The 11,878-nt window shown below is 41.1% G+C and overlaps 1 protein-coding gene across 1 annotated transcript in view; it reads right to left on the bottom strand.

Moving 5' to 3' along the window:
* The window catches only part of LOC111150985 (serine/threonine-protein kinase MARK1-like), a 56,728-nt gene extending 45,351 nt beyond the window's left edge, over window positions 1–11,377 (bottom strand). The window contains exon 1 of the mRNA XM_022508659.1: window positions 11,327–11,377. Coding sequence (XP_022364367.1) covers window positions 11,327–11,377 — 51 coding nt within the window. The remainder of the gene's footprint in view (window positions 1–11,326) is intronic.
* Between the last annotated feature and the right edge of the window lie 501 nt (window positions 11,378–11,878).

Raw genomic sequence — 11,878 nt, 5'->3', positions numbered from 1 at the left:
AAGAAAGAAAGAAAGAAAGAAAGAAAGAAAGAAAGAAAGAAAGAAAGAAAGAAGAAAAAGAGTGAAGAAAGCCTAAGGGAATTATAGGATACCACCAAAAAACCAATATATGCATTATGGGAGTCTCAGGGAAAAAAAAGAGAGAGAGAGAGAGAGAAAGGGACAGAAAGTTTTGTTTTGTTTTGTTTTTAAATGAAAAGTTCCCAAATATGAGGAAGGAAATGGACATCCAGATTTCCAGATTCAAGAAACCCAAGAGAAGTTAAATAGGATGAATCCAAAACAGGATGAACTCAAAAAAGTCTGTACCCAAACACGTATTCAAATAGTCAAAGGTCAAAGACAGAGAATTTTGAAAGCTGCAAATATACAATTTGTCATGTACAAATGAACCCTCATAAACTTATTAGCAGATTTCTCAGCAGAAAACCTGTAGACCAGGAAAGAATGCAAATATTCAAACTGATGGGGGGACGGACTTGCCAGTCAAGAGCACTATACCCAGCAAAACTGTCCTTTAAAAATGAATAAAAGCTTTTACAGATAGACAAAAGCTGAGAGAGTTCTTCACCACTAGACCTGCCTTATAAGAAATGCTTAAGGGAGTCATTCAAGTTGAACAAAAAGACACTAAACAGTCACAGGCAAGCATACAAAAATATAAATTTCACTGGTAATGGGAAATACATGCACAAACATGGGATACTATAATAATGTAACAATGCTGTGCAAATCATTTTAATTCTGGCATATAAGTTAAAAAACAAAAATATTTACAAAACTGTAACTATAAAATGTTAATGGATATACAACACAAACGTAATCTGTGACAACAACAATATAATGTGTAGGGAAGGAAAAAGTTAAAGCAGAATTTTTGTATGAGATTAAAGTTAAGATGCTATCAGCTTAAAACAGGTTGTTGTAAGTGTGAAATGTTCTATGTAAGTCCCATAGTAACCACAAAGAAAATACCTAGAGAAGATACACAAAAGAAAGTGAAAAAGAAATCAAAGTATGTCACTATAAAAAAAATCAACAAGACACACAGACAGCAAGAGATATTAAGAAAGACAAAAGAGGGGCGCCAGGGTGGCTCGGTCATTAGGCATCTGCCTTTGGCTCAGGTCATAATCTCTGGGTCCTGGGATCGAGCCCCACATCGGGCTCCCTGATCAGCGGGAAGCCTGCTTCTCCCTCTCCCACTCTCCCTGCTTGTGTTCCCTCTCTTGCTGTCTCTCTCCCTCACTGTGTCAAATAAATAAATAAAATCTTTAAAAAAATAAAAAGACAAAAGAACTATAAGACAGAAAAAAAAGGGAACATTATATAATGATAAAAAGGTCAACTGACCAGGAAAATATAACATTTAAAAATATTTAAAGACCCAAATCAGAGCACTTAAAATATATAAAGCAAACAATGACAGAATGGAAGGGAGAAATAGACAACAACACAGTAACAGTAGAAAATTTCACCACCCCATTTTCAATAGTGGGTAGAACATCCAGACAGTTAGCAAGAAGAAAACTGAAGACTTGAACAACACTATAGACTAAATGTTCTTAACAGACATATTTAGAACATTTCACTGAAGAGCAACAGAACACATTTTTATCAAAGGTACATAGATATTCTCCAGGATAGGGCACGTGTTAGGTCACAAAACAAATCTTACAAATTTAATAATGCTGAGATCATAAGGAGTATCTTATCCAAATTAATGGTATGCAAACAGAAATCAGTAACAGAAGAAAACTGGAAGATGTGTGAAAATTAAGGAACATATTCTCGAATAACCACTGCATCAGGAAGAAATCAAAACAGAAATTAGAAAATATCTTGAGACAAATGAAAACAATATACAGTCCTCTTTCCTTTGGCAGTGGCAGCAGATTGTGCAGACATGGCCAAAATTAAGGCCACCTTTGCATCATGAAGACAGAGGAGCTGCTTAAACAGCTGGAAGACCTGAAGGTGGACCTGTCACATCTGTGCGTCACCAAAGCGAAAGGCAGCATGGCTTCCAAGCTGTCCGAGATTTGAGCTACTCGCAAATCCACTGCCCATGTTCTGTTTTCAACCAGACTCAGAAAGAGAACCTCAGGAAATTTTACAAGGGTAAAAAGTACAAGCCCCTGGATCTGTGGCCCAAAAAGACATGTGCCATGCACCTCTGGCTGAACAAGGAAGATGAAAACCTGAAGACCAAGAGGCAGCAGTGGAAGGAGTGGCTATACCCCCTGCGGTAGTACCCAGTTAAGCCCTGAGAAGCAGCATCAGTAACACAGGCACACGCACACACACACACACTGTGGTGGGAGGGGGGGAGAAAAAAAAAGAAAATATATCAAAACTTACAGGATGCAGCAAAAGCAGTACTAAGTGAGAAGTTCACAGTAATAAAAACTTATATTAAAAAAAAAAAAGAACTCTCCCAAAATCCTCCTTAAGGAGCTAGAAAAAAGAAAAACCTAAGCCTAAAATTAGCAGAAGGAAATTATAATAAAGATTACAGTAGTAAAAAATGGAGAAGAGAAAAATAGAAAAAATTCAACAAAGAGTTGGTTTTTTAAAAAAATCAACAAGTGAAAAAATCTCTAGCTAGACTAAAAAAGAAAGAAGAACCAAATTAAGATCAGACTTTAAAGAGGAAACATTAGAACTGATGCCATAGAACTAGAAAGGATAGTTAAGAGACTACCTTATGTAATGATATGTGAAAAAATTGGCATATTGGCACCTAGAAGAAATGGAGAAATTCCCATGAACATACAACCTACCAAGACAGAACAGTGAAGAAAAAGAAAATCTGAACAGATGTAGCAAGGAGATTGAATCAGTAATCAAAAACCTTCCAACAAAGAAAAGCCCAGGACCAGATGTCTTTTGGATATAGTCAACCAAACATTTAAAGAAGAATGGGGTGCCTGGGTGGTGCAGCTGGTTAAGTGTCTTCTTCAGGTCAGGTTATGATCCCGGGTCCTAGGATCATCCCTCCCTGCTCAGCGGGGATCCTGCTTCTCCCTGTACCTCTGCAGCACCCTCTGCTTGTGCTCCTTCTCTTTCTCTCTTTCAAATAAATAAATCTTAAAAAAAAAAAAAAAAAAGAAGAATCACCAATCCTTTTAAGACTTTTCCAAAAATTGGAGAAAGGAAAACTAATTTTAGGCCAGCATTACTGTAATAATACCCAAACCAGAAACAGACACTATAAGAAAACCACAACCAATAACCTTGATGAATATATGCAAAAATCCGAAATGAAGTATTAGCAAAACAAATTTAATAGCACATTAAAAAGATCATAAATGATGACCAAGTGGGATCTATCCCTAGGATACAAGGATGGTTCAACGTAGGTAATCAATGTAATACACCAAATTAACAGAACAAATGATGAAAATCACATGATCATCTCTATTGATGCAGATAAGGCATCAATACCCTTTCATCATAAAAAACTCTCAACAGGGGCACCTGGGTGGCTCAGTCCATTAAGCATCGGCCTTTGGCTCAAGTCATGGTCCCAGGGTCCTGGGATTGAGCCCCGTGTCAGGCTCCCTGTTCACTGAAGAGCCTGCTTCTCTCCCTCCCTTCATACTACCCAAAAAGATCTTCAGATCAACACAATACCTATCAACACCCCAATGCCATTTTTTTAAATAGAAACAGAAAAAACAATCTCAAAATTAACACGGAACCACAAGGACCCTGAATAGACAAAACAATCTTGAGAAAGAAGAAAAAAGATGAAGGCTTCACACTTATGACTTCAAAGCACATTACAATGTTATAATAATCAAAACAGTATGGCACTGCTATAAAGACAGGCATATACACTAATGGAATAGAATTAAGAGCCCAGAAATACATCTTTGTATTTATGGTGAAATGATCTTAGATAAGAATACCAAAACACTCAAGTGGAAAATAGTAGTCTTTTCAATAAATGGTGTTGGGAAAACCAGATCTTCACATGCAGAAGAATGAAATTGGATCTTTTATCTTATACCATACACAAAAATTAATTCAAAATGTATTGAAGACTTCAATATAACACCTAAAACTATAAAATTCTTAAGAGAAAACATAGGGCAAAGCTTCATTACACTGATCTTGGCAATGACTTCCTGAATATAACATGAAAAACACAGGCAATCAAGGCAAAAAAAAAAAAAATAGACAGGTGGGACTACATGAAACTAAAAAGCTTCTGCACAGCAAAGGCAACAATCCCCACAGTGAAAAGGGAACCCCCAGAATAGAAGAAAATACTTACACGCTATATATCTGAAAAGGGGTTAATATCCAAAATATTTTTACAACCCTGATTTTTAATGGACAAAGGACTTGAATAGACATTTTTCCAAAGAAGACACATAAATGGTCTACAGGCATATGAAAAGATGCTCAACATCACTAACTATCAGAGAAAGGCAAATCAAAAATCACAATGAGATTATTACTTCACACCAGTTAGCATGGGTATTATCAAAAAGCAAAGCAGACAATAATAAATGCTGACAAGGATGTGGAGAGATTGGAACCTATGTGCACTGCTGGTTTGAATGTAAAACGGTGCAGCCATTATGGAAAACAATATGGTGGCCCCTCAAAAAATTGAAAATAGAACATATAATCTGGCAATCCACTTCCAGATATTTATTCAAAAGAATTGAAATCAGAACTTCAAAGAGAGTTTTGCAATCCCATGTTCATTGCAGCATTATTCACAATAGTCAAGTTAAGAAAGCATCCCAAATTCTGTCAACAGGTGAATGGATAAAGAAATGTATTATATACATTCATTGGAGTATTGCCATGAAAATGAGGAAATTCTGTCATGCTTTATTATGGGTAAACCTTGAAGACATTACATTAAGTGAAATTAGCCCATCATAGAAAGGCTGATACTGCATGATTCCACTTAAATGAGAGATGTATCATAGTCAAACTTATAAAAAAGCCAAGAGTAGAATTGTGGTTGCCAGGAACTGGAGAACTAGGAAAATGGGAAGTGGCTATTCAATAGTATAAAGTTTTAGTCATGCAAGATGAAAAAGTTCTATAGATTTGCTATACAACATTGTGCCGATGACAGTTAACAACACTGTCCTATGCACTTAGAATTCTTTTTGTTAAGAGAGCAGATTTCCTGTTATGTGTTTTTTACGACAATATAAACAAACTTAACAGAGGGATTAACAGTGACTTAAATACAGCTGAAGAGATTTAGCCAACTAAAAGATAAATCTACATTACATATCATAACTGTAGTGCAGATTATATTATATACTGTAGTACAGAGAAACAATGAAATAGAGGAAGAAATGAGAGTCTAAGACATATATAGGATAGAATGAGAAATCTTAACATATCTAATCAGGGCACTGGAAACACTAGAGAGAACAGAATATTTAAAGAGAGAATGACTGATTGTAGAACTGATGAAAGATATAAATCCACAGATGATAAATTCAAACAAATCATGCAGCTTGTAGTATAGAGAGGAAATGAACTTGTGAAAACAATGAATGGGAAAGTAAGGCACACGGAGGGGCTACGGTCTAACATAATCAAATCAGAGTCCCCAAATGAACCTCGAAAGGGAGCAGAAACAAGGCAATTTTCAAAAAGATAATAGTTGGTAAGTATCTAGAACTGATGAAAGATAAGAAATCACAAACATAGGAAGCAGGAAGGAAAAAAAGAAATACAGGGGTACCTGGGTGGTTCAGTTGGTTAAGAGTCTAACTTGTGATTTCAGCTTAGGTCATGATCTCAAGGTTGTGAGATCAAGCCCTGCATGGAGCCCCACATTGGGCTCTGTGCTGGGTTTGGAGCCTGCTTAAGATTCTCTCTCTCCCTCCCTCTGCCTTTCCTAAGAAAGAAAGACAGACAGACAGAAAGAAAGAAAGAAAGAAAGAGAAATCCATACCTAAATGCACTGTAGTGACAGTCTAACACTTAAAAGAAAAACAGACAATCTTGAAGAGACAGATGGAAAGATCACCTATTTTCATTTAAAGGTTTGTTTATTTGTCAGAGAGAGTGAAAGAGCACAAGCCAGGGGAGCTGCAGGCAGAGGAAGAAGCAGCCTCTTCGCTGAGCTCCTTGCCTGATACGGGACTCAATACCAGGATCCTGGAATCATGACCTAGAGCTGAAGGCAAAGGCTTAACCAACTGAGCCACCCAGGCATCCTGAAAAGATTACCAACTTAATGGCAGATGACTTCTGAACAGAAACAATGGAAATCAGCAGACCATGGGATACTATCTTCAGAGCAATGAATGAAAGTAACTGTTGATTCTGAATTGAAGACTGAGCAAAACTATCACTGAAAAATAAGGCCAAAATATATTTCAGATTTAAAGAAGAAAGTTTATCATTAACAATCCTTTATTAAAAGAACTTCAAAGGTGTTCATTGAGTAAGTGGGAAATGACCCCCAAAGGAAAGTCTGAGAAGGAAGAAGAAATGGTTAAAAAATAATAATGTGAAAACCATTTGGCTGATTCTAGCTTTATTCGAGGGAGGAGGCAAGCTTAGAGTCCCCCTACTCCTCCACCATCCACAGTGTGTCTGATTGTAAACAACCTGGGCTTAAAGCAGCAGCAGCAGAAGAATTCATAATAGCATTTTGGCCAGACAGGAATAGAAGGTAGAGATGTTTTTCTCAGGATGGACTGTCCTCCACGTCCACTTTGGAGACCAGTAGTGTGGACTATACATTGATAGCTGTTCAGCTACAGCAGAGAGCAATCCTTGCTATAACCAATTCAGAATTTTTCTTAGAAAGATGAGCCATACCATAAAGGATTTATGAGTCGGGGATAAGGGGGAAAGAGCAGGGCACTCCAGACAGTGAAAACAGCAAAAGTTCAAAATACAGATGAACACAGAATAGTCTGTTCTTACTCTAATAATGTATTTTATATCATTTCATATAGTCTTTTCAAATTTCTAAGACAAAAACAGAACAAACCAAAACAGCACCTCCAAGAAGCAATAGCACGAGTATTAGCAACAGTGGAAGATGTCAGAGATTACGACCTTGGGCAGGTCACTTAACTTTCTGAAGGCGTATGCCTCTGTTGTAGTATGCAATACTTATCCTTCCGAGTATCACTAAGATATTTTGATGATAAATGAAAAAACTCAAAAGGGGAATGTTTCAGTCATGATGTCTTACATATGACTGATTACCAGTCACTGTGCTGGGTACTGGGGATACAGAATAAAGGGGACAAAGTAAGTCAGCGATCAGAGAGCCCTGTGATAAGTATGGTGACCTCTGAGGAGTGCACAGGGGAGTGAGCAACCCAAAGGTAGTAGCAAAGGCATGCTTCTCTCCTGCCTTTTCACATCATTAACAATGATTCCCATAGGACAAACTACCGATGGTCACCGCAGACACACTAAGCACTTGGGATAGTCATCACAGTGAGTTTCAGATCTATCAAAACAATCACCTTCAAGAGTTTTACTATTAAAAGATCCAAAATAAATTTAACCAAAACATCCCAAGAAGGAGTCAAATCAATTTTCTTCATACTAATGAAAATTCACCACAGAAGGCAAGTCTGGGCATTTTGGATCTATAAAAATCAGTATAATCAGAGTTTTCCTAAAACATGGGAAAACAATTTCTCTTGCTTCATTTAAAAGCACCTAAGAGTAATGGTACTATATTATCTACATTCATGCTGGAACTATCCAAGTGTAACTTAAGAGAAGAAAAAAAATATTTCAAATGCCCATTCTTTTTCTGGACGCTTTACAACATAAAATCAAACACATTTTACATAAATTAATTCTATGATCGGTGACATATCTTTCCTACTTTTTCTTTTCCTTAAAAAAAATATTTTATTAGTTTTGACAGAGAAAGAGTGCATGAGAGGGCAGAAGCAGGGGGAGCAGGCTCCCTGCTGAGCAGGGAGCAGATGTGGGACTTGATCCCAAGACCCTGGGGTCATGACCTGAGCTGCAGGCAGACGCTTAACCAACTGAGCCACCCAGGCGCCCCTTTTCTACTTTCTCTACTTCACTATGGAGTATTTAGTGCATTAAAAGTTCATCACTGGTTGTTCGAGGTATTTGGCCAATTCAGGCCTATCAATGCACAAATCCTTAATCTAAGAAAATAACTCCTAAAAAAGTGCACACAGAATGTTCTGGGAAAAAATAAGGCAATTCTTTCTCATTCTACTACATACCTATAGTAGCAATAGGAGATCAGTGCTGTTAACACTCCTTTTTTGAATTTCTTAATTTATCCTCAGCACACACTAGTCACATATATAGGGTAGATATTACATACTCCCAAGAACACAAAGTCCAAATACATTCACATATGACTAAACAAAATTTCATATTAACTGCAAATGACAATAAAATACAAGGATGGTTTTTAAAATTGCCACATCTGTTTAAATTAAAACATTTCTAGCAGTGGTAGAATGTTTTTAGTTATTTCCTTAATATTCCAAAGTACTTGAAGTCTTTATGGTCATATGAATTTAAATTTTCTCAACTATTTTAAAAAATATGTCACTTTGGGCACCTGGGTGGCTCAGTTGGTTAAGCAACTGTCTTCAGCTGAGGTCATGATCCTGGAGTCCCAGGATCAAGTCCTGCATCGGGCTCCCAGTTCCATGGGGAGTCTGCTTCTCCCTCTGACCTTCTCCCCTCTCATGCTTTCTCTCTCTCTCTCAAAAAAATAAATAATTAAATATAAAAAAAATATGTCACTTTAACTGAAAATGACTACAAACAAATGTATGTTTTGCTTGCCATACTGGCATCAATATATTAGCTAACAAGCAGATTTGTTCTCACTGATAAGAGGTAAGAATGCATTATGACATTTACTACTAACTAGAGAATAGAGGGAGACACCAACAATGATTTAACAGCCATCTCTGGTGGTCCCTTTGATAAACGCCTACAGCACTTACAAACCAATTTAGCCTTATTTACACAGTTTTCTTCTGTACACTATTTGTTTGGGATTATATTCACTTTTCCTGTAAGCTCCTTGAGGGGAGAGGCCTTATCTTTAATGCATCTGTATCCCAACCAGCTCAAAAACAAAGCTGGGCGCACATTTACTGATAAATTAACAGCCACAGTGTAATAGACATTTTCCACAACTTGGGAGATGTTAGGCAATTAGGAGAAAATTAGAATTGGATAAAGTCAGCTACATGGAGGAATAGTCAGGTACAACACAAGGACAGGGGACAAGACCATAAAAGTCACTTTGAAATAACATGTTCGGGACCAGAGCAAATGACTTTATACAGCATAATTACTTTCAGAAGGTACAACAACATTTATCACACGATTATTGCTTAGCTTAAAAATCCACTGGGGTGGGGGTAGGTGGGTCTTACATGTGATGCTGCATTTTGTACTATTCTTTGATGCATGTTCCTATAATGCTTTCATATCCTTGAAAAGTACCTTATTCATGCAAGTATGGAAAGAGCTATACTATTCAAAATCCAAAAGAAAATAAAAACAATGTATTTTTCCACCCATTCTAGGTTAACACACAGCATGTGGCTAATAAAAACAGAGGTCATCGTCTGTTACTTTTCATTCACTGAAACGACACACTGAATGACAGGAATCTTTTTAGAGTTCCTGTTAGAAGCATTCAGTTTCAAAACTTGACTTTAGGATCACCTTTAACCAAATTTTTCATCTTTTCCCCTGACCTTCCTTTAATCTCCCAATTAAATTATGCATCAATTCTATTTTTTTAAAACGCCGGTTACAACGCAAAATGAAGTTACTATCATTTCTGCGAGCAGCAGCCTCACACTGTTTACCATTTTCAATGCACGATACTAGGGAGGACAAAAGCACACTCTGAAATACCTTCTCAGCTTTTTCAAACAATAGTCTCTTACTAGAATTTCTTCTCCTTTCACGTAATTCTATTAAGTTTCTGTGCTCCCCTAGTCTCCTAAGATTAAAGAATCTGTTTATCCCAGCCGCCAACACTTCAGAGGTGAGCTCCTATCTTTTCTCTCATCCCTTTTGTGTAAGAACGCCAAAGAGCTCATATTTTATTTTACCATCCTTATGACCCAGGGCTTGGTACTCCAAGACTGGAGTCTGAGTTAACTAGACACCTAGACAACAGCCCAGAGAGATCTGGGCAGCCCACTAAACTTGGTACCCTCCAGCCCCTTAAAAGCCAGTCAGAAAACTAGCCAAGGCCCTATTTACAAGTCTTGAAGGTTAAACACACACACAACCAAAACAAAACAAAAAAAAAAAACAAAAAAAAAACAAAAACGAGGAAAAAGCCCCAAAACAAAACCCATTTCCACAAAGAAATACACACACACACACACACACACACACAATTGTACTCTTTCAGAAGGTGGGAATACAAATTGATCGGGTCCTTTTGGTTTTCAAGAGTTTAAACACCAGGGACATCCGAATCCGGATAAAAACTCCTGAGGGCAATTTGATCAAAGACACAGAAAATCCTTCCTTCAAAGAAATGCACCGTGTGACACTCCAAGAAGGAGGAGAGATATTTAAAGTAAAACCTGCCCTGAATTATCACCACTGACTTGAGGAAGAGAATGAAAAGCCGCTGGCTTCCTCCGGCTTTTCAACGTTTTGCTGTAACCCCAGGGCCACAGAGGCTGTCCGGGAAATTCTTGTACTCATCCCTCCGGAGGAGTATCTCCGCAGCAAGAACTCATCCACACAAACACACACATCCATCTCTACTACCACTGCCCCTTCCGTTCCGACCTTCCCGTTGCGGTGCCCACGACCCAAAATGGGACACAGTGTCACAAAAAGCCAAGTCATGGGGCAATGCAGGGGGGTGGGGGTGCAGAGGGCTGAAAGGGCCAGAAGAGCGAGGGGGGAAGAGGTAGTCCGCCGGCTCGCCCGCGACCGTAGAGCGAACCCCCGGGTGGGGACGCGGCATGCCGAGGGCCAAATACAGAAATCGGGGATGCCCACTCTGCCCTCGCCGCTGCCTCCCTGCCCTCCATGCGCCCATCCTCTCCGGGAGGACCACCCCGAGGACAGGGCTCCCCGTACAGCCCCCGCCCTCGCCCTGCAGGGGAAAGCGGCGAAATGGGGCTGCAATGAAAAAGGGGGCTGAGCGGCGGGCGAGGGGCACGCCGGCTCCAGGTGGAGACCGTGCCGCGGCGGCTGCTCGGGGGATCGAGGAGAGGGGGGTGGGTGGGGAGGGGGGCGGCGGCCCGGCGGAGGGTGAAGCGGGGGTCGGCCCAGGGTCTCGCCCCTGCCGCTCCCGGGGGAGGCTCGGGTTACTCACGTTCTCCGTGTCCCGCTCGTTCACCGTCGGCAATGGCGTCCGGGCCGACATTTTGTGCGGGCGGCGGGGTCGGGCCGGGGTCTCGCCGGCCGGGCTGGGGTGCGGGCCCGGGGGCGAGCGGAAGGGGGTGCGGGCGCGGGGCCGGGCCGGGCCGAGCGGCTCCCGCAGGCCGCGGGGCGGTGCAACAAGCGGCCCCGGCGGGGCGAGGGGGAGGAGGACGCGGAGGAAGGGGAGGGGGAGCCGCTTCCCGCGGCGGCGCCGGCGGGGGACGCGGGCAGGAGCGAGGGCGGGCTCCGGGCGAGGGCGGTTGCCCGGCGCGGGCCGGGCGGCGAGGCCGGCGGGATGCGGGCCGGGCCCCGCTAGGCTGCCCGGGCCATGGCTGGAGGTGAGCTCGCCCCGCAAATCACTGCCCGGCTCGTCCCGGCGAGCGCGGCTCGGGCCCGGGAGCCGCGGCCCTGACAGCACCGCCCGCGCCGCGCGCCGCGCCCCGCCTCAGGTGTGCGACGCCGCCCGGCCGAGCCGCAGCCACGCGCCCGGGGCCCAGCGGCGGCG

Source organism: Enhydra lutris, unplaced genomic scaffold (genome assembly GCF_002288905.1).
Source record: "Enhydra lutris kenyoni isolate GAN:26980312 unplaced genomic scaffold, ASM228890v2 scaffoldscaffold25, whole genome shotgun sequence".
In the NCBI taxonomy this organism is placed as follows: Eukaryota; Metazoa; Chordata; class Mammalia; order Carnivora; family Mustelidae; genus Enhydra; species Enhydra lutris.
Note: the sequence above shows the minus strand (reverse complement) of the source record. Positions and strands in the feature narration are given on the sequence as shown.